We start from the raw sequence: 23,553 nt of genomic DNA on the forward strand, positions 1-23,553 counted from the left end.
AACATCTAGCGAATCCTTTTTTCCTCTCTTGTCAGCCTGCTGTGGGCGGTGTAATTCCTGTGTGCCTAATTACCATCTATTTGCTTTGAGTGCTTTTAGTTCATTGGCTGTGTAAGAGCCTAAATTTAGTTTATGTATATTATTCAGAAATGGAACCTATATAAATAATTAAATAAATAAATAAACCACTTTTCCCCCCACTACTTTGCCCATGGTAATGATGTATCTCCTTTAGTAGTTGTAGCTCCGCCCAGTGTTAATGTAGTGTTCTTATTAAAGTGCTGGTGAAGTGTGAATGCTGACCACAGTGTTTCACACATTCTCACTGCTAAAGATCTAAAAGTGAAAAGCAGAAGTGATAAAGAAGCGTTTCTCATTCCGTCGCTCTACAGCCTCGAGAACTGGACATCTGATCGCACTCTCAACGGTACGTAAACGTTCTTCACACGGTTCTTCAGGTTCTCCAAGCTGCTGTTTGCTGTTAACTTGTATATATAACTTTATTTTTATTTATATATATTTCTATACGCTTGTGTAGATGAATGTGTATGAGGAATCGGTGCCTGAGAGCAGGGTGGAGATGTCGCTGTTTGAGAAGACTGAGGACGTCTACCAGACCCTCCACCATCCTCCAGTAGTGAAGAACCTCCACCCAGAACCCGGTGAGACCCAAAACCACCATCACCAGTATCACCACCATCACCACCATCATCACCAGTACCACTGACTGAACACACAGTAAAATTACTCCCAGAGAGTTGAATCCATCTCTTTTTGGAGATAACCTATTAAAGGAGATTGAATTTTAGTGAAGTAAAAAAGTCTATGTTATTATCAGTACAGTGATGGCGGCACTCGGAGCTGAAGCTTAAAGGGTTATAGGATGTAAACAGTGTTTTTTAATAATCTTCTTCTACTTTTTAAGTTATTAATGCCTCATTTTAAATGTCAGGGCTCTCCGGATTCTAAATTATGCCCCAATAAGAGTTCTGGGCAAAAAGGACAAAATTACTGTATGTCAGAAAGCTGCAGGAGAACGGAGGTGAGCTATTCAACAAAAGTAAGAACTTTTATCATGTTTTACTTCACTAAAATTCAATTTTACACCGGATTTCTCCTTTAAAATGCCTTGTCTTGTATACGGGCTACAGGTGTAGGTTATAGAAAACCCTTATTCTCTGCAGTAAAATAACTTATTTACATTCTGAGAATTTGAGGATTTGAAATCTCCTACACTATTACTTAATAATTCCAGATCAGCAACAGGAATCAACCCCAAATTCAGCAGGTATGAAAATAAAGACGTAAAAACTAGACAAACATGACGAAACTAAAGCTTTGGAGGAGATGAACTGGTTGATTTGTATTCAAGATTTGTGTTGATTTTAAAATTAATTCAGGAAAGAGCAAATTTTATGATTTTATTCATTATATTTTGACATTAGCAGATTTACTTTCTATTACAGTTACAATTATGATTTTCATTAACGTTCTTATTAAACATAAAATCTTTTTATGTGATGCTTGAATAGAAATATTCATGATTTAGGGGTGTAATGTCAGGCAGAAATAAAATATTTAAACATTTAACACCCTGCTAGAGTTCCTATTTAATTCCTATTTAGCTAAATTCTTCAGATAACACTGAAAAGAGTTAAAAATGAACTAGAAGATTAGTAAATCAATAGTCAATAGTCTTTAATCTATTAAACTGTACACTGGTTTTACAGCACCCTCCTCCGTCTATCTCTTTATCAGGGTCAGTGACGGGCGGCAGGTTTAAGACGATGCAGATGGTCTTCAACACCCTGATCATTATATTACTGATCACTGTACTACTGATCACTGTATTGATCCTGATCGGACTCCGCACTGAGTCAGGTACTGATATATATATATAAATATACTCTGTGCTTTTTGTTGATTTATAAAGAACACTATCCTCCATTTTCTGGTCTATTTTCATACATAAGGTGCATTTTATGCAACACTAGTAAGGAACAGGGGTGTCGCCATGTTTTCCTTCTAATTCAGCAGATATCACTGCTGGGTGTTGAGACCTGTAAAGCTTAGCTAAGAAAGCAAAACTGTAATCCTGCAAAATATATATATATTCAGATGATTCAGACAATTCAATCGAGTGCTGGATGTTAATCTGCACAGATTTCTCTCCTGAAAACTGTTTATTTGGGTGAGTAAAGTGCTTCTGTTTATCTACAGTAAGCATAGATTTACAGATTTACACCAAGGCTGGGTGCAGCAGCATTAGCATTAGCATTAGCGGCCACACTGAGGAACCCTGAGTGTTCCAGTAAGCCAGGGCAGTATTAGCTAGCGGTCAACCAGCAGCTCAGTTTCCTCTGCTGAGAAGAGTTTGTTGGACACGTCCAGGTAGCTGCACCGTTACAATAGCAATCCACCAAAGTCAGAGCTCACCTGGTCTACTGGTCTAATGATGAGCGAGAGACACTCCGATTGGTTTAGTATTTCACGTTACGCCTAACACATGATTAATTAAGAGAATTAGTACATGCCTTTTGCTTTGCGCTTCGAGCCGTGCAAGAAGTACTTTTCCCGTTGTTACGATAGCAAAGATACACTGACACGCCCTAAATCAAGCTGCACTGATAACGCCTCAACTATAGATCACTAAAATAGGGCCTTTAATGTAAAAAGCTGAAAAGGATGAAGTTCTAATAATAGTAAAATCTGTTTACTCTTTGATCTTCTTTTGATGTTGCAGCTGCAGAAACACTGCAGAACACAGCGCTGGAGGAACCACAGCTCTCTGGTGAGGAACTTCTGATTTTCAGTAGAATCTGCTGATTTAGATATTAATATCTGATAAAAATGAAACATCAGTGGTTCTGTGGAGAAGAACCGTACATGTTTGTGATGTTTACTGTTTATATTTGTGAAATTCAATAGCTTTTATTTTTGAGAAAAGGTTTTACTTCCTCTTTTCACTTTCAGATAAAAGTGTGTGTGTGTGTGTGTGTGTGTGTTTGTGTGTGTGTGTGTGTGTGTGTGTGTTAGATGAGGATAGAGAGCTGTGGCGTCTCCATGAGGGTGATTATTATTTGTTCTGGGAGGCTGAAGGAACCTGCACTGAAGCTCAGAACTTCTGTTCAGAGAGGAACTGCATAATCGGATCTGTTACAACAAAGAACCAGGTATATTTATAACATATATAACAATAATTACTATTATATACCTACATTTACAGTACCAATAAAAAGTTTATACAGTGTTTTTATTATTTATTTATTATCCTACATTGTAAATTAATAGTAAAATGATCCAAACTATGAAGAAACACATAAGGAATTTTAAAAACTAAAAAAAAAAAGTGTTAAACCAAAATAAATTTATTTCTTATCTGGGGAGCTGTTAACGGTTTCTGAGGCTGGTAACTCTGAAGAACTCTTGCTCTTCCTTTCCTGGGGTGATCCTAATGAGTGCCAGTTTCATCATCATAACATTTCTAATGGTCTGATCAGATTAACCGACCTTCATTTTTTAAATCATTCTTTTCTTTACTTAGTTGAGTACTGTATTTTCGCACTGTAGGTTGCACCGGATTATAAGGCACATTTTATGCAACTCTAGTAATGCACAGGGGTGTCGCCATGTTTACCTTCTAGTTAGCAGGTTAAGTATACAAAACTGTAATTCTTAAAAACAACATTTAAGACGAGTCAAACAATTTAAACGAGTTCTGGATGTTAATCTACACAGATTTCTCTCCTGAAAACTGTTTATTTGGGTGAGTAAAGCATTTCCAGATTTCCACTCAAGGACTCCCAGGAGATTGCTGGTTTGAATCCCAGTCATGCAGCTTGCCATTAGCTGCCGGAGTCCTGAGAGAACACAGTTGGTCTTGCTCTCTCTGGGTGGGTGCAGTAGATGGCGCTCTTTCTTTCCCCTCATGACTCCTAGGGTGATGTGGATCAGCACAAGACGAGCTGCATCTGTGAGCTGATGTATCAAAACCGAGTCGCTGCGCTGCTTTCCTCCGAGCGTTAGCGCTGTGATGCTACTCGGTAATGCTACAGCATCAGCAGCAGCTCAAAAAGAGGCGGAGTCTGACTTCACATGTATCAGAGGAGGCGTGTGCTAGTCTTCACTCTCCTGGTGTTGGAGCATCACTAGAGATAGAAGGAGAACTAATAAGTGGGTTGGGTAATTGCTTATGTAAAATGGGAGAAAATGGGATAAAATAAAAAAAAATATATAAAATAAAAAAGATTTCCACTAAAGCTGGAGCATTAGCATTAGCGGCTAACCTTTAGCAGTAATGCTAATTCTGCTCCAGCAGCCGGGGGTTAGCAGCAGACCACAGGCCGATTATATTCACCACTGGGAGGCAAAAGACCTAGCGCTTAGCACATTTAGAGGCTAATGCTAATACTGCTGGAGAACTAAACTGAAACTCCTGTATAACTCTGTACTTCAGTGGAGTGTCTTTACTAGGGCTGGCCCGAATAGCGTTTTTTGAGCTCCGGATATTCGGCACTGATTCGAAGCGAATATTCGAATATTCGTTTTTAAAAAAAGAGGTAAAAAAAAAAAAAAAGCAAATCACGGCCCCTTTAATCCACTGAAAAATGTTCAATTTGCTCTGACCGACGAGACATATTCACCCCGGATTTTTGGTGTTTTTATCCCGGATTTTTGTGTTTTCACCCCATATTTTTTCTGTGTTTTTAGCCCAGATTTCTTTGTGTTTTCATCCCGGAATTTCTGCTGCCCCACACTGCGGCTTATCCGCTGCGTAAGCAGGCTAGGAGGCTGCTGCTGCACGGTTTCTCCGCTGCGCAAGCCAGCCCAGTAAATTGCTGTTTGTGTTTTCACACTTAGGCTATTTGCTTAAAAAAAACAAAAAAAAAAAAAACGTTTGTTCAGGAAGTATTTTATATTCTTAAACATTGTTGATTATATTAGAGGACAGTCATTGTAAACTGTACTTGGTCTATTTCGGTTAAAGGATTGTGCAGGGCATAGACGTATTACTGATTTTGTATTTTTGCACTAGGGCTATAAGCTCAATATTAAGTATTTCGTTTGTTTAGAAATTATTTTATATTTTTAAACCATTTTAAATTATATTAGAGTAGAGGAAAGTCATTGTTAATGACGTTATTGTACTTGGTCTATTTCGGTTTAAGGATTGTGCAGGGCATAGCCGTATTACTGATTTTGTATTTTTGCACTTGGGCTATAAGCTCAATATTAAATATTTCGTTTGCTTAGAAATTATTTTACATTTTTAAACCATTTTAAATTATATTAGATAAGAGGAAATTCGTTCAGACATCATTTTTGTAGGCCAGGCTTTTGTAACCGATTTAGCCCCTACTGTTGCCACATTACCCCTTACGTTTTATTATATAAATCAGTTTCGAAGAGCCTGCATTTTTTTTTATCATGTATAATAGAGGTCTGCGCGAGACTGATTTTTAAACCCACTCTTCCACGCTCCGCGTTTCTGTCTCGTTACCGCGCCGCAAAAAAATTGCTTCTTTTAATCCCGCGCCCGCCCGCCACATACACATTTCTGCCGCTCCCGCCCCACGTTCCTAATATAAATTAAATAAACTACATTTAATGCTTCAAATTTACTTATATATTTATTAAAACAGCAGCGCTGAATAGTGTGGTCCCGTTCCTTACCCCAGTCCAAACACCATCGGTGTGTGCGTGTGTGTGTCGGTCCATCCTGCGCGTTGAGAGTTTTCTTTAGGTTTTTTTTTTTTTACAATTATTACAGTTTTCTTAACTATTTATTAATTTGCTCCCGCATCGTCTGGATTAAACTCCCGCTCCAGCCAATAACAGTTCAGTTCTGTCCCGCGCGCAAGATATTCTGACGGGACCCGCGAGAACAGAAGTGGTTAGAGTGAGGTGGAACTCTGGAAAGGAGAAAAAAAACGAATATCCGAATACCAAAATTAAAAACCGAATACCTACTCAACGAACGAATATCCGAATACCCCAATATTCGGGTCCAGCCCTAGTCTTTACTGCTCCTTAATACCTGACTGATAGAATTCATACATAAGGAGCACCGGATTATAAGGAGCTCTGATGATTTTGGGGAAAATTAATAAATTAAAGCATTTTAAGTGCACCTTATAGTCTAATATTCACTATTCACTGTATACCTGTAACTCTACCTCTTCACTACTTTACTTTAACTGATGCTCTCAAACACTTTATTAAGAGACAAGAAATTCAAGTAATTAACTCTTGATGAGTTCAGCACAGCTGTTAACTGAAAGCCTGAATTCCAGGAGACTCTACCTCATAAAACTGACTGAGAAAATCCAGCAGAACTCATCATATAAACTAAAATCTAAAACATATTCTGGATTATTTAACACTTCTTTTGTTTGATAAATAATTCCGGATATTTTTCTTCATAGTTTGGGTGAGTTTAGTATTAATCTATAATACAGAACATTATAAAATATGTATGTTTGTGTTTACAGAACTGGACTCTGTCTCATACGAAGGGGAAGAAGATGTGGATGAACACAGTAAGAATTACTCTCTCTATTAATAAGCTGTTCAGGCCTCTGTACACTTCCTGTGAAAGGAAGTGCATAACCACTGCTAAAGCTAAAGCTAAATGTGCCTTTGTGAGCTTAGCAGCTGCATACGCTTCACTTTAGTTTGTTGTCTACTCTCCCAACCAATCACAGGTGTTGTTGAGTGAGATGTTTGCCCAAATTCTGCAGTTGTTTGTTTTTTTCCTGCAACTACACAACTACACATGCAACTATTAGCCAAAGCCAGGCAAATTATCTCCAGCAATGCAACCATTAGCAAGGCAACGTGATCGAACTCAGCAATGCAACCCAGCTGAGCTCTGCGTAACTTAAAAAAAAAAGGATGCGCAGCAGCGACTACCAATCAGGAATCAGATGTTTCTTGCTTCCTCAAAAACTTGTTTCTACTGAAGATTTGTTCCTTTTACTAAACAGAGTTAACAGCCTTTTTATTTCTGGTAAAGTGACAACATGTAGCAAAACAATCTTTCTAATATCTTAACTAAAATAATACTCTTATCATACCATTTATCCAAAAACATTATGGTTATTTGTTGAAGGGAACATATTATACATTAGAATATTTGGAATAGGTCCATGTTGTTAACAAAACATGTTCATGAAGTTCTTTACACAAAATCATTAGCTCTATTCTTACCTGATTCAGTGTCTTTCAGAACGAGCCGTTTAAGGGCTCTGACACTTTTATGCAAATAAGCTGTTGCTGTCCACGACCCATGTTTACGCTGAGCATTTACAGGCAAAACAGGAACAAGCTAGTTCATAATTAACTGTGATAGAAGCACCAAATACAATATTTAAAAGTTCTTACATCTCTCTTCTTCATCTGCTGACTTGCAACAGACAGTAGGTACAGATCCCTCCTTCCGATGAAGTCTGCTGCTAATGAAGCTTATACTGTTTTATACCCACCCGTCACCTGCTGTTTGGGTGAAGGTCAGTAACCCATGAGCATTGCTGTATTTTATTGCTTGAGGTGGCACACAGAGTTTGAAGTGTTGGGGCGTGTTAGGAAGGACTTGAAGGTCTGAAACTCTATTAGTTCGTAGTTTGAGGTTTTGTTTAGTGCTGAAAAATAATTATCTAACAGTTTTTGTTGTTCTTCAGGATTTAGTTTCTTCTGAAGACCTGGACGAGAGTCTGCGCCACTGCCCGAGGACTGGAGGAGACTCGGAGAAAGCTCAGGGCTGGGTCTGCACTGACAAAAACTTTTTCCTGTTTCACGATTTTGACTTTGATATAGCAGAAGAAGATTATGTGAATATATCTTAAAAACTACTGTTCTTTTCTATATACCCAAAACTACTGCTCTTTACTATATACCCAAAACTACTGCACTTTACTATATACCCAAAACTACTGCTCTTTACTATATACCCAAAACTACCGCTCTTTACTATATACCCAAAACTACCGCTCTTTACTATATACCCAAAACTACTGCTCTTTACTATATACCCAAAACTACTGCTCTTTACTATATACCCCAAACTACTGCTCTTTACTATATACCCAAAACTACTGCTCTTTACTATATACCCCAAACTACTGTTCTTTACTATATACCCCAAACTAATGCTCTTTACTATATACCCAAAACTACCGCTCTTTACTATATACCCAAAACTACCGCTCTTTACTATATACCCAAAACTACCGCTCTTTACTATATACCCAAAACTACCGCTCTTTACTATATACCCAAAACTACCGCTCTTTACTATATACCCAAAACTACCGCTCTTTACTATATACCCAAAACTACTGCTCTTTACTATATACCCAAAACTACTGCTCTTTACTATATACCCAAAACTACTGCTCTTTACTATATACCAAACTACCGCTCTTTACTATATACCCAAAACTACCGCTCTTTACTATATACCCGAAACTACCGCTCTTTACTATATACCCAAAACTACTGCACTTTACTATATACCCAAAACTACTGCTCTTTACTATATACCCCAAACTACCGCTCTTTACTATATACCCAAAACTACCGCTCTTTACTATATACCCAAAACTACCGCTCTTTACTATATACCCAAAACTACCACTCTTTACTATATACCCAAAACTACCGCTCTTTACTATATACCCAAATCAACCGCTCTTTACTATATACCCAAAACTACTGCACTTTACTATATACCCAAAACTACCGCTCTTTACTACATACCCAAAACTACCGCTCTTTACTATATACCCAAAATTACCGCTCTTTACTATATACCCAAAACTACCGCTCTTTACTATATACCCAAAACTACCGCTCTTTACTATATACCCGAAACTACCGCTCTTTACTATATACCCAAAACTACCGCTCTTTACTATATACCCAAAACTACCGCTCTTTACTATATACCCAAAACTACCGCTCTTTACTATATACCCAAAACTACCGCTCTTTACTATATACCCAAAACTACCGCTCTTTACTATATACCCAAAACTACCGCTCTTTACTATATACCCAAAACTACTGCTCTTTACTATATACCCCAAACTACTGCTCTTTACTATATACCCAAAACTACTGCTCTTTACTATATACCCAAAACTACTGCTCTTTACTATATACCCAAAACTACTGCTCTTTACTATATACCCAAAACTACTGCTCTTTACTATATACCCCAAACTACTGTTCTTTACTATATACCCCAAACTAATGCTCTTTACTATATACCCAAAACTACCGCTCTTTACTATATACCCAAAACTACTGCTCTTTACTATATACCCAAAACTACTGCTCTTTACTATATACCCAAAACTACCGCTCTTTACTATATACCCAAAACTACCGCTCTTTACTATATACCCAAAACTACCGCTCTTTACTATATACCCAAAACTACTGCTCTTTACTATATACCCAAAACTACTGCTCTTTACTATATACCCAAAACTACTGCTCTTTACTATATACCAAACTACCGCTCTTTACTATATACCCAAAACTACCGCTCTTTACTATATACCCAAAACTACCGCTCTTTACTATATACCCAAAACTACTGCTCTTTACTATATAGCCAAAACTACCGCTCTTTACTATATACCCAAAACTACTGCTCTTTACTATATACCCAAATCTACTGCTCTTTACTATATACCCAAATCTACTGCTCTTTACTATATACCCAAAACTACCGCTCTTTACTATATACGCAAAACTACTGCTCTTTACTATATACCCAAAACTACCGCTCTTTACTATATACCCAAAACTACTGCTCTTTACTATATACCCAAATCTACTGCTCTTTACTATATACCCAAATCTACTGCTCTTTACTATATACCCAAAACTACTGCTCTTTACTATATACGCAAATCTACTGCTCTTTACTATATACCCAAAACTACTGCTCTTTACTATATACGCAAAACTACTGCTCTTTACTATATACCCAAAACTACCGCTCTTTACTATATACCCAAACTACCGCTCTTTACTATATACCCAAAACTACCGCTCTTTACTATATACCCAAAACTACCGCTCTTTACTATATACCCAAAACTACTGCTCTTTACTATATAGCCAAAACTACCGCTCTTTACTATATACCCAAAACTACTGCTCTTTACTATATACCCAAATCTACTGCTCTTTACTATATACCCAAATCTACTGCTCTTTACTATATACCAAACTACCGCTCTTTACTATATACCCAAAACTACCGCTCTTTACTATATACCCAAAACTACCGCTCTTTACTATATACCCAAAACTACTGCACTTTACTATATACCCAAAACTACTGCACTTTACTATATACCCAAAACTACTGCTCTTTACTATATACCCCAAACTACCGCTCTTTACTATATACCCAAAACTACCGCTCTTTACTATATACCCAAAACTACCGCTCTTTACTATATACCCAAAACTACCGCTCTTTACTATATACCCAAAACTACCGCTCTTTACTATATACCCAAATCAACCGCTCTTTACTATATACCCCAAACTACTGTTCTTTACTATATACCCCAAACTAATGCTCTTTACTATATACCCAAAACTACCGCTCTTTACTATATACCCAAAACTACTGCTCTTTACTATATACCCAAAACTACCGCTCTTTACTATATACCCAAAACTACCGCTCTTTACTATATACCCAAAACTACCGCTCTTTACTATATACCCAAAACTACCGCTCTTTACTATATACCCAAAACTACTGCTCTTTACTATATACCCAAAACTACTGCTCTTTACTATATACCCAAAACTACTGCTCTTTACTATATACCAAACTACCGCTCTTTACTATATACCCAAAACTACCGCTCTTTACTATATACCCAAAACTACCGCTCTTTACTATATACCCAAAACTACCGCTCTTTACTATATAGCCAAAACTACCGCTCTTTACTATATAGCCAAAACTACCGCTCTTTACTATATACCCAAAACTACTGCTCTTTACTATATACCCAAATCTACTGCTCTTTACTATATACCCAAATCTACTGCTCTTTACTATATACCCAAAACTACCGCTCTTTACTATATACCCAAAACTACTGCTCTTTACTATATACCCCAAACTACCGCTCTTTACTATATACCCAAAACTACCGCTCTTTACTATATACCCAAAACTACCGCTCTTTACTATATACCCAAAACTACCGCTCTTTACTATATACCCAAAATTACCGCTCTTTACTATATACCCAAAACTACCGCTCTTTACTATATACCCAAAACTACCGCTCTTTACTATATACCCGAAACTACCGCTCTTTACTATATACCCGAAACTACCGCTCTTTACTATATACCCAAAACTACTGCTCTTTACTATATACCCAAAACTACCGCTCTTTACTATATACCCAAAACTACCGCTCTTTACTATATACCCAAAACTACTGCTCTTTACTATATACCCAAAACTACTGCTCTTTACTATATACCCCAAACTACTGCTCTTTACTATATACCCAAAACTACTGCTCTTTACTATATACCCCAAACTACTGCTCTTTACTATATACCCAAAACTACTGCTCTTTACTATATACCCAAAACTACTGCTCTTTACTATATACCCCAAACTACCGCTCTTTACTATATACCCAAAACTACCGCTCTTTACTATATACCCAAAACTACCGCTCTTTACTATATACCCAAAACTACCGCTCTTTACTATATACCCAAAATTACCGCTCTTTACTATATACCCAAAACTACCGCTCTTTACTATATACCCAAAACTACCGCTCTTTACTATATACCCGAAACTACCGCTCTTTACTATATACCCAAAACTACCGCTCTTTACTATATACCCAAAACTACCGCTCTTTACTATATACCCAAAACTACCGCTCTTTACTATATACCCAAAACTACCGCTCTTTACTATATACCCAAAACTACTGCTCTTTACTATATACCCCAAACTACTGTTCTTTACTATATACCCCAAACTAATGCTCTTTACTATATACCCAAAACTACCGCTCTTTACTATATACCCAAAACTACTGCTCTTTACTATATACCCAAAACTACCGCTCTTTACTATATACCCAAAACTACCGCTCTTTACTATATACCCAAAACTACCGCTCTTTACTATATACCCAAAACTACCGCTCTTTACTATATACCCAAAACTACTGCTCTTTACTATATACCCAAAACTACTGCTCTTTACTATATACCCAAAACTACTGCTCTTTACTATATACCAAACTACCGCTCTTTACTATATACCCAAAACTACCGCTCTTTACTATATACCCAAAACTACTGCTCTTTACTATATAGCCAAAACTACCGCTCTTTACTATATACCCAAAACTACTGCTCTTTACTATATACCCAAATCTACTGCTCTTTACTATATACCCAAATCTACTGCTCTTTACTATATACCCAAAACTACCGCTCTTTACTATATACCCCAAACTACTGCTCTTTACTATATACCCCAAACTACTGCTCTTTACTATATACCCAAAACTACCGCTCTTTACTATATACCCAAAACTACCGCTCTTTACTATATACCCAAAACTACCGCTCTTTACTATATACCCAAAATTACCGCTCTTTACTATATACCCAAAACTACCGCTCTTTACTATATACCCAAAACTACCGCTCTTTACTATATACCCGAAACTACCGCTCTTTACTATATACCCGAAACTACCGCTCTTTACTATATACCCAAAACTACTGCTCTTTACTATATACCCAAAACTACCGCTCTTTACTATATACCCAAAACTACCGCTCTTTACTATATACCCAAAACTACCGCTCTTTACTATATACCCAAAACTACTGCTCTTTACTATATACCCAAAACTACTGCTCTTTACTATATACCCCAAACTACTGCTCTTTACTATATACCCAAAACTACTGCTCTTTACTATATACCCCAAACTACTGCTCTTTACTATATACCCAAAACTACTGCTCTTTACTATATACCCCAAACTACTGTTCTTTACTATATACCCCAAACTAATGCTCTTTACTATATACCCAAAACTACCGCTCTTTACTATATACCCAAAACTACTGCTCTTTACTATATACCCAAAACTACTGCTCTTTACTATATACCCAAAACTACCGCTCTTTACTATATACCCAAAACTACCGCTCTTTACTATATACCCAAAACTACCGCTCTTTACTATATACCCAAAACTACTGCTCTTTACTATATACCCAAAACTACTGCTCTTTACTATATAGCCAAAACTACCGCTCTTTACTATATACCCAAAACTACTGCTCTTTACTATATACCCAAATCTACTGCTCTTTACTATATACCCAAATCTACTGCTCTTTACTATATACCCAAAACTACCGCTCTTTACTATATACGCAAAACTACTGCTCTTTACTATATACCCAAAACTACCGCTCTTTACTATATACCCAAAACTACTGCTCTTTACTATATACCCAAATCTACTGCTCTTTACTATATACCCAAATCTACTGCTCTTTACTATATACCCAAAACTACTGCTCTTTACTATATACGCAAATCTACTGCTCTTTACTATATACCCAAATCTACTGCTCTTTACTATATACCCAAAACTACTGCTCTTTACTATATACGCAAATCTACTGCTCTTTACTATATACCCAAATCTACTGCTCTTTACTATATACCCAAAACTACTGCTCTTTACTATATACGCAAATCTACTGCTCTTTACTATATACCCAAAACTACTGCTCTTTACTATATACGCAAAACTACTGCTCTTTACTATATACCCAAAACTACCGCTCTTTACTATATACCCAAACTACCGTTCTTTACTATATACCCAAAACTACCGCTCTTCACTATATACCCAAACTACTGCTCTTTACTATATACGCAAAACAGAGTCCATACTCTGAGATCCACAGATATAAATCTGTCAGGACTTTGATGTGATTTGGGATTTTATGATTTTTGTTTGATTATTATTTTGGAGTGTAATCTTCACCCTGCTTTTTAATTTCCAATAAACTTTGAATGCTGGGATACTGATTTTTTTTTTCAGGTTTATTATTCACTACATCATAGATACGCCCCAAACAGTGTGTATACATTTTCATTTAATTTATTTTCATCATTGTAAATTAATAATAAAGACATGGAAATGATTAAGGGAAACATATGGAAATTGTTAGTTCAGTGAAATCATACAAATGGTAGAAAAACAGCGCTAGAACTCAGGAATGTGTTTAATAGTGAAAGTAAGAGCTTTACCACACTCAGTCTGCAAATGGAACTCAATAGATTAGGACTAAACAGCTGTGTAGCTTTAAGAAAACTCTTATTTTAAAGGAAGGGTGGATGGAGGGATTAATGGGTTTAAAGGGAGGATGGATGGATAAAGGTATGGCTGTGTTTAATGGATGGATAGATGGATGGATGGATAGATGAATGGATGGAGGGATGAACGGGTTTAAAGGGAGGGTGGATGATGGATGGATGGATGAATGGATGGATGGATGGTTTTAATGAAAGGGTGGATGGAGGGATGAATGGGTTCAAAGGGAGAATGGAAGTAGGGATGAATGGGTTTAATAGGAGGATAGAGTGATGGAGAGATGAATGGAGAGACAATGGCTTTAAAGAAGAATGGGTGACAGGAGAGATGACTGGGTTTAATAAAAAAACGGATGGATGGAGGAATAAATGGGTTTAAAGGGAGGATGGATGGTTTTAATGAAAGGATGGAGGGAGGAATGGGTTTAATAGGAGGATAGAGTGATGGAGGGCTAAACTGGTGTGAAGGGAAGATGAATAGATGGATGGATGCAGGGATAAGTGGGTTTAAAGAGGTCCTGCAGCTCATGTTGATGTAATTCCACCGTTTCACCGCGAGGTGGCGACAAACACATAGAAAAGAGCTCTTTACCTAAAAACACCATAAGAGAGACCAGTTCATTTAGAAAACAGTGTTTTAAAGGTTCTAAATATGAATATAAATGTTATATATTTAATTTTGTGGTTGGTGTGGTGCAGTGGATAACACCACTACCTGCCAGAGTGCTATCACATCATGTAGGAGACTGGGGTTCAATTCCTGGTTGTAAGTCGTTCTGGATAAGAGCATTAGATAAATGACATAAATATAAATATAAATGTATTTTTTGTTTAACATTTTCAACCTTAGAGAAAAAATTACTCTTTAAACTTTATACAGTTTTTAATTTCTGCAGTTTATTCATTCAAACAGCTTTTTAAAATATTAAACACAGCGTGTTTCACAACGCTTAACATCTTCAGTGTTTTTAATATTTTAAAATAAAAGTTAAAACATCCAAGCAGTTTGGTGGGAGGCCATGTACACATATTGCCCAAATATTGCCCAAAATTAATAGAATGCTGAAAAAAACATATAAAATGATATAAATAAATGAATAAATATAGAATTGCCGTTAGAACCAACATGCTTTATTTTAAGAATTATAACGGAGGAAGTAAATATTAAAAGCAAGAATTCTAAAACCACAGCCCCCTCAATACAACTATACTCTCAACTTTTTCAACATTTTTACTTTTATTTTTTATCTTTAACACAAAAGTAAAACAGGCAAAAACATTGAAATACCATACACTTGCTGGCTTATATTAGCTAGTATTTTTTTTTTCTCTGCATACTATACATTAATCACAGTACCTACAAAATGTATGTACTTAAAATACAGAATTGTAGTTATTATCACAGCAATTGGCTGCTGTATTTTATTACAGCAAATATTAGAGTACTCCCAAAGGCGAATAAACCTGAACATTGTAAAATGAGGACATTGTAAATTGCATTTATTGCATGTATCATTCAACATTTTAATAGATGTATTTACAGTTTTTTTCAACTGTTTACACACATTTTCCAAGCTCTGTGTCTATTTTTCAAAACTCTACACACAAAATCCACAATTGCTCACACAAAATGCAAAGTGCCTCAAATCTCCAGCAAAATGACAACATTCAAAATGTCATCAACACATCTCAAAAGCAAGCACTCACCTCACACTGCCAACACCTTTGTCATAATATGACATTTTGGATTCATGGTGTGCACACTGTTGATCAAAACCTAAAGCTCTTCTTTCATTCATGGGATTCTGTGTTTATTTCCATACAGAAGTGCAGAGAGAAGGTGAAATACTCACAACACACATAAACAGATTTCAAACCCTAAATATTTATTTTTTCCAAATCATTTGCTGCTGTTAATACAATATTTGTACAGCGCAGAAAAAAAATCCAACCACCACATGAAGTTGGACAGACACCAAACACACGTCTGAAAAAGCTGGGGGGTGTTGCTGTGGTGAGGGTCTGGGTTGGGGGGTTGAGTGTGCCTCTACCAAACTCTCCCGGCTCTCTCTTCGTTTCATTCATGGTTCAAAACAGACCTCTTGACATTTGACCCATTTATAGACCTATACTTAGCCAATGATTCGTTGGTGTTCAGTAAAGTAATGAGTGTTTACACATGTGAGGGGTGGGAGTGAAGCACTGGTGATTTAGTGCAGCATTTTGATAGGTTGTGTTTGAAAGATGAAATCAAGTAACTTCCTGTTTGATCTTTGTGTGTTAGGTAGAAACTTGTGTGTAGAGTTTTGCAAAATGTGTGTTTGGAGATTGAAAACTGAGTCAGACACTGAGAATTAGTGTGTGGTTTTGCAGATTTGGTGTGGGGTTATGGTGTTTGAAGGGCATGTTTAGAAAATTGTGTCACAAGCAAAGATTTAGTTTTTAAACAGGTGAAAAAAACTGTAATACATATAAACCTACTAAATTCATTATATTTTGTGTTTTCATTTTGTAAACCTGTATTTTGTAAAATTTAAAAATCACTTAATTTTTAATATGTCTGCTCACATACAAATGTTTAAAATAGACATAAAAAGTCATATTTGTTTGTATAATTTAAAATTGCTGTATTGTCAAAGAGATTTGAACACTTTCTGCTGTACAAAAAAGTTTTTTGATGCACAAAAAACAAACCAAAAAAAGATCCTCCCAAGTTTCTTTTCACTTTATCTATGGGAATCATGACCAATCAACTATTCGACTATTATACTTTTTTGAATAACTAAAAATTACTAGCGATAATTTTAATATATAGCTCCTTAAATATAGAGATATTAAGTCACATGACTGGCTGACAGAAAGCTTCCTGTTGATTGATTCCTCTATTCCTTTCAGTTAACAGCTGTGCTGAACTCATCAAGAGTTAATTACTTGAATTTCTTGTCTCTTAATAAAGTGTTTGAGAGCATCAGTTAAAGTAAAGTAGTGAAGAGGTAGAGTTACAGGTATACAGTGAATAGTGAATATTTGAGTAATGTTCGAATCCAGATTATGAGAAGCAACAACTACTCAACTAAATAAAGAATTAAAATATCCAAAAAGAAGAATTTCAAGATTTTTAAAAGTATCCTCAAGTGAAGTCACTGCAAAAACCATCAAAAACATTATAATGGTGAAACTGGCACTCATCAGGATAAGTACAGGATTAGTTCTTCAGCCTCAGAAATCAGAAGTTAACAAACAGCTCCACAGATCAGATGTTTATTCACTGTGTGTGTGTGTGTGTGTGTGTGTGTGTGTGGTGGGCGGGGCTTATGGTGCCAGGTACACTGTAGTACAGTGCTGTAAAATCTCTAATCCACTAAAGAGGAAGTGGCTGGTTTTTGGTTGTGTTACTACAGAAAAATCTAGTTTTATTTATTTTAATCACAATTTACTATATTTACAATTAAATATATTTACTAATTAATAGCATTTTTCTTTTTTAACACTGACACTTGACATAAAATTGACATTTTATTCTAAACTAAAAGAAAAAATACAAGATTTTATTTATATTTAAATATATTTGTTAGATATAAGTTTTATCTTTGATCACAGATTCACTCAATTCACTGTGGAAATTTAATTCTATTGAAATATATTTGTTTATATTTGCAGCCAGTTTAGCTCCTGAGCGTTCTGGTAAGTCAGGGTGATATTAGCTAGCGGTTTGTCTCAAATAGCATGTTTTAACACAGTAAACACACAGAATACAGGCTGATATACTCACCTCTGAACGGTGAAAGAGCTAGCACTTAGCACTGTGGTTAGCGGCTAATGCTAATGCTGCTCCAGCAGTGCTAGCCGGGGTTAGCAGCAGACTACAGGCTGATAATAATAACCTCTGAACGGTGAAAGAGCTAGCGCTTAGCGCAGTGGTTAGCAGCTAATGCTAATACTGCTCCAGCAGTGCTAGCCGGGGTTAGCAGCAGACTACAGGCTGATAATAATAACCTCTGAATGGTGAAAGAGCTAGCGCTTAGCGCTGTGGTTAGCAGCTAATGCTAATGCTGCTCCAGTCTGGGTGCTGGAGAACTAAACTGAAACTCCTGTAGAACTCTGTACTTCAGCAGAGTGGCTTTACTGCTCCTTAATACCGGACTGGTTTTTGGCCAAATGAAAGGATTTTAAGTGCAGCTTATAGTGAGATTAATACGGTATATACAACTTAATTGTATATAGAGTTAGCAGCATATATTGCTTATAGGGATAGAGACAGTTCCAGTCTCTGTGAGTTGAGGAGTCTGATAGTATATAAAAGCCACTGGCTGATGACACACACACACACACACACACATATACACATATATACACACCTTAGACAGTGTGAGTCACCTGTAGTCCCCTCGGTTAAAGATTACCTGAAGAACAGATCATCACCTGCAGGAGTGGCCTTCACCAAACACACACCTGAACAGGAAGTGTAAGTGTAAGTGTGTGTGTGTGTGTGTGTGTGTGTCATCAGCCAGTGGCTTTTATATACTCTTATCTGAGGAGCTGTTTGTTAACTTGTGGTTTCTGAGGCTGGAAACTCTGATGTTGACCCTTATCCTGTACAACAGAGGAAACTCTCGCTCTTTTATCCTTTCCTAAGCGGCAGTCCTGATGAGTGCCAGTTCCATCATTATGTACGGTGGCCGAGAAAGCCCAACGCAGTGCAAATTGAAAAGCGCTGCAAAAGCACAAAACACATCCATCAAAATTACAACACAGGCGCAGCAAATAGAAAAACGCGCAGCAAATAGAAAAACAGCGCTGCAAATAGAACCACAACACAACGGAAGTGAGTCACAACACAACGGAATTTTCCCAGGGGACCTTAAAAGATGCTGTACCAGCTAAGCTGCGTCTTCAGTAACGTCTCGGACTTCAAGGCGTTTTGTGAAGCAGAACTTTTAATAATATGCACACAACCGTGGTAATCACAGGTAATAAACATAACTTACTTTTCAGAAGCTTGTTTGCCACTTACTGTCCTTTGGTACTGTCTGATGCTGGTACAGCATCTTTTAAGGTCCCCCGGGAAAATTGCGTTGTGTTGTGACTCACTTCCGTTGTGTTGTGGTTCTATTTGCAGCGCGTTTTTCTATTTGCAGCGCGTTTTTCTATTTGCTGCGCCTGTGTTGTAATTTTGATGGATGTGTTTTGTGCTTTTGCAGCGCTTTTCAATTTGCACTGCGCTGAGCTTTCTCGGCCACCGTAATTATGTCACATTCTTGGACCTATTTCTTCTAATATGGGCTGCATTACACATAATCTCACTCCCTCTCACGCCACAGTCACATGCCCCTCTTCAGCCAACTGTGGACGGCTCCCACGCTCACTGTCACCGAGTTCTAATCACTTACAGCTGTGATTGATTAGTGATTAGCCTTTTTCACATAAGGAGGAGGAGTCAAGTTCCGGGGGGCAGTCCAGTAGCCCAGCCTGCTAGCCCCCGTAGCACTCTAGCCCAGCCTGCTAGCTCCTGTAGCTATCTAGCCCAGCCTGCTAGCCTGGTGTAGCTTTTTAGTTTGGTCTGCTAGCCCATTTAGCCTCCTATCAAGCATAGCCAGTATTAGAATTGTCTAGACTTATCTTTGTTTAAATCATTGTTAATCAGTTATGGGACTTTAGATCACTGCTAAAAGGGTGTAATTCAAAGCACAGTTTTTTGTGAAGTAAGGCAGGATGAAACAATGTAAACGGTGTATTAACTGGTGTTTTGTTTGTAATTTAGGCCTACCACTGTTTTCTTCTCCGACTGATATCCTGTAAACTGAGTGGTATGTTTTTATGCTAATCTTGGTGCTAATGTTTATTGAGAGTAAACTGTTTCTTTTGTGTCTTAGATCGGTCCAGCGACTGGGTTGCTGGCTGCTTTTCTCTACTTTTATTTGTTTTTGTTTTTTTTATTATTGTCAAACTTCCCATAATGCTGCTGCTTGAGCCATTTTTAACTTTAGTATTTTGACTTATTTTTAAGGTACATTTGGGCCCTCTTCATTAAAAGTAATGCTTGATTAGGGCAGCCTGCTAGTTAGAAGTCTGTCATCTTTTTTGTTATTTTATTTATTTTATCTTTTATATTTAGGCTTGTTTCTTTTGTAAAGTTTTGTGGGACCAATTGGAGTGGGATATATTTGGTTTGTTCACTAATGACATTTGTGCAGTGTAACATTTGTGTGGGGTTGCTGTGCTGATATTTGTTTTTAATAAGAAATTAATCACGTGTGTATTTGCATCCCTAGTTGGTTTCCCAACTTTCTTAATTTACAAGCTTTTGAAAGGAACATTTTATATTAAACAACTGACAGTGTCTCTGTTTGTACTGTAATACTCAGAACCAATAAAGGTTTATGTATTTTTGCCAAAATTGTGTATCCATTTTCCTTCCAGAGCTCCCCTTTGCTCCAGTGTTAAACCAAGTGGTGGCGTAGTCTGGCATTAGTAGTAAGGGGACGCCACACTATGTTGTCTAATGAATCCTCATCCACTCTGATAAATTTAAAGACTATTTGGGAGAAAGATCTGGAAATTGACTTGAATCAGAATTTATGGGACTCTGTTTGTGTAAACTTGTTTCCCAAGTGCACTTCAATTAATGTGCATGAACTTAATTTTAAGTTCATGCATATAATCTATTTAACACCAGTACATTTACAGAGGATATACCCATATACTCTTTTTTTGGACCTGTAATAAAATTAAACCATTCTGGAGGGAAGTGCATCTGGTTATTGAGGACATTTTCAGTGTAAACTTTGCTATGTGCCCTGCACTGTATTTGCTGAATGCCCAGTTGGATGACATTTCTGATGCCCAGTTGAGAAGTTTACATTCTGTTGGTTTTTATAGCCAAAAAATGTATTTTGCTGCTTTGGTCTTCCAAACAAGCCCCATCATTGACCTTATGGCTCTCTCAGTTGACATCTCTCCTTCCTCTTGAGAAACTGACTTATGACCTCCACCAGAGGTCTGAGAGCTTCTGGCGGGTATGGTCCCCTTTTTGGAACTATCTGGAAGATCTTGGGTAGAGCCTATGAGAGACTAACTTCTGTTTTGTATCCTATGTGTGTGATCGCTATGAATGTATGCGGGTATGGCGCTATTTTTTTTTTCCTCTCATTCTGTCGCTCTACAGCCTCGAAGTGGACATCTGATTGTTCTCTCATCGGTATGTAAACGTTCTTCACGCTGTTCTTCAGGTTCTCCAAGCTGCTGTTTGCTGTTAACTTTTATATATTGATTTATATATATTTCTATACGCTTGTGTAGATGAATGTGTATGAGGAATCGGTGCCTGAGAGCAGGATGGAGATGTTGTTGATTGAGAAGACGGAAGACATCTACCAGACCCTCCACCATCAGCCTCCAGTAGTACTTAGCTTTGTTGAATAGCCCACCTCTGCTTTCCTACAGCTTTTTCAGATACAGTAATTTTGTGCTTTTTGCCCAGCATTCTTTACAATGACATATTTTTCCCTTAATAACCATTAATAACACAAGAAGCTAAATAAAAAACACTGTTTAAATCCCATACTGCAGGTAAAGCAGAGCGGTAGAGGGCTTTTCAACAAAGTTAAGTACACTTTATAATGTTTTACTACACCAAAAGTATTTTTTATAAATGCCATATACGGGCTACTGCAGAGTGATGTGGGGAGTGTAGTGGAGTGATCTGGGGGTGAGTAACTGACTGTAGAGTGATGTGGGGAGTGTAGTGGAGTGATCTGGGGTAAGTGACTGACTGTAGAGTGATGTGGGGAGTGTAGTGGAGTGATTGGGGGGTGAGTGACTGACTGTAGAGTGATGTGGGGAGTGTAGTGGAGTGATCTGGGGGTGAGTAACTGACTGTAGAGTGATGTGGGGAGTGTAGTGGAGTGATTGGGGGGTGAGTAACTGACTGTAGAGTGATGTGGGGAGTGTAGTGGAGTGATCTGGGGGTGAGGAACTGGCTGTAGAGTGATGTGGGGAGTGTAGTGGAGTGATCTGGGGGTGAGTAACTGATTGTAGAGCGATGTGGGGAGTGTAGTGGAGTGATCTGGGGGTGAGGAACTGGCTGTAGAGTGATGTGGGGAGTGTAGAGGAGTGATCTGGGGGTGAGGAACTGATTGTAGAGTGATGTGGGGAGTGTAGTGGAGTGATCTGGGGGTGAGTGACTGACTGTAGAGTGATGTGGGGAGTGTAGTGGAGTGATCTGGGGGTGAGTAACTGACTGTAGAGTGATGTGGGGAGTGTAGTGGAGTGATCTGGGGGTGAGTAACTGACTGTAGTTGTAACTCTACAGGATGAGAGTGTGAGTGGGTGTAAACTGGTTGGAGATCAGGTGAGCTTGGAGACGCCGTTCATCCCTGGAGAAGAACAAGGCTGGGTGTGTGAACACCTTCACCAGGTATAGGCTTTACAGGGAATACTTGGCCCACCTGGGGCCTCATGTACTAGGTGGGTACGCCATATTTCACGCTCATGGTCAGATGTACTAAATTTGACTTGAACGTGAGAGTGCGTTGCCCCACGGCATTTTCTTTTCAGGTGTACGCATGTTTTTTTGTACGTATATATTGTGTTTTTGTCATTTGGCGACACTTAGAGGCGATGCATTGAAATTACAACTATTAAGATATCCTTTACGCACACATTGTAGTAAGCCATTATTGGGTAAAATAAAGTAAATTAATCAGACAATTTCATTGGCTTACAGAAATAATCGTTTAATGTGTTTCCACTTAGCCTAGATTATATAAAAAATGCATGAAATGTTACGCTGCAGTTGTTGGAGTTGGCAACGTTGGCATTATTGGAAAAAATTGCTAATGGCCGAATTCATTGAGGGCGCATTTTCCGTGACTGTTTTTTCGGCCCATGATGATGACTGACTTATAAGCCGTTTTAGATTTCCAAGAGCAGAAGAGGATAAGAAAACAAGCTGAGTGCGTGACGTGTGGCTTCTTGGCAACTCATTTAAAGCATTTAAATGAAAGCATTTATTATCCATCTTAGAATAATTAATTTAAACATGGGTAATTATTAGTTATTATGCTACGCGTCTTGCGACACTTTTCTTTCTTGACTTGCATATTATAATCTAGCATTGTTGTTGTTGT

The 23,553-nt window shown here is 37.6% G+C and overlaps 1 protein-coding gene across 1 annotated transcript; it reads left to right on the forward strand.

Moving 5' to 3' along the window:
• Nucleotides 1–538: 538 nt before the first annotated feature.
• On the forward strand, nucleotides 539–21,847 carry LOC125781543 (uncharacterized). The gene is made up of 6 exons (XM_049465202.1): nucleotides 539–662; nucleotides 1,759–1,881; nucleotides 2,744–2,791; nucleotides 3,037–3,173; nucleotides 7,680–7,829; nucleotides 21,725–21,847. Exons 1-6 carry the CDS (start codon nucleotides 539–541, stop codon nucleotides 21,845–21,847), a joined length of 705 nt encoding a protein of 234 aa, XP_049321159.1.
• Nucleotides 21,848–23,553: the final 1,706 nt, after the last annotated feature.

This window comes from Astyanax mexicanus, chromosome 1 (assembly GCF_023375975.1).
Source record: "Astyanax mexicanus isolate ESR-SI-001 chromosome 1, AstMex3_surface, whole genome shotgun sequence".
NCBI classification, from domain to species: domain Eukaryota; kingdom Metazoa; phylum Chordata; class Actinopteri; order Characiformes; family Acestrorhamphidae; genus Astyanax; species Astyanax mexicanus.

Bases quoted from the DNA above. Each gene is read 5' to 3' on its own strand.
- LOC125781543 (XM_049465202.1), top strand. From the start codon at position 539: ATGAATGTGTATGAGGAATCGGTGCCTGAGAGCAGGGTGGAGATGTCG. The intron at 1,882-2,743 runs GTACTGATATAT...TTGATGTTGCAG, and splicing joins CGGACTCCGCACTGAGTCAG to CTGCAGAAACACTGCAGAAC. The intron at 7,830-21,724 runs GTGAATATATCT...ACGCTTGTGTAG, and splicing joins ATATAGCAGAAGAAGATTAT to ATGAATGTGTATGAGGAATC.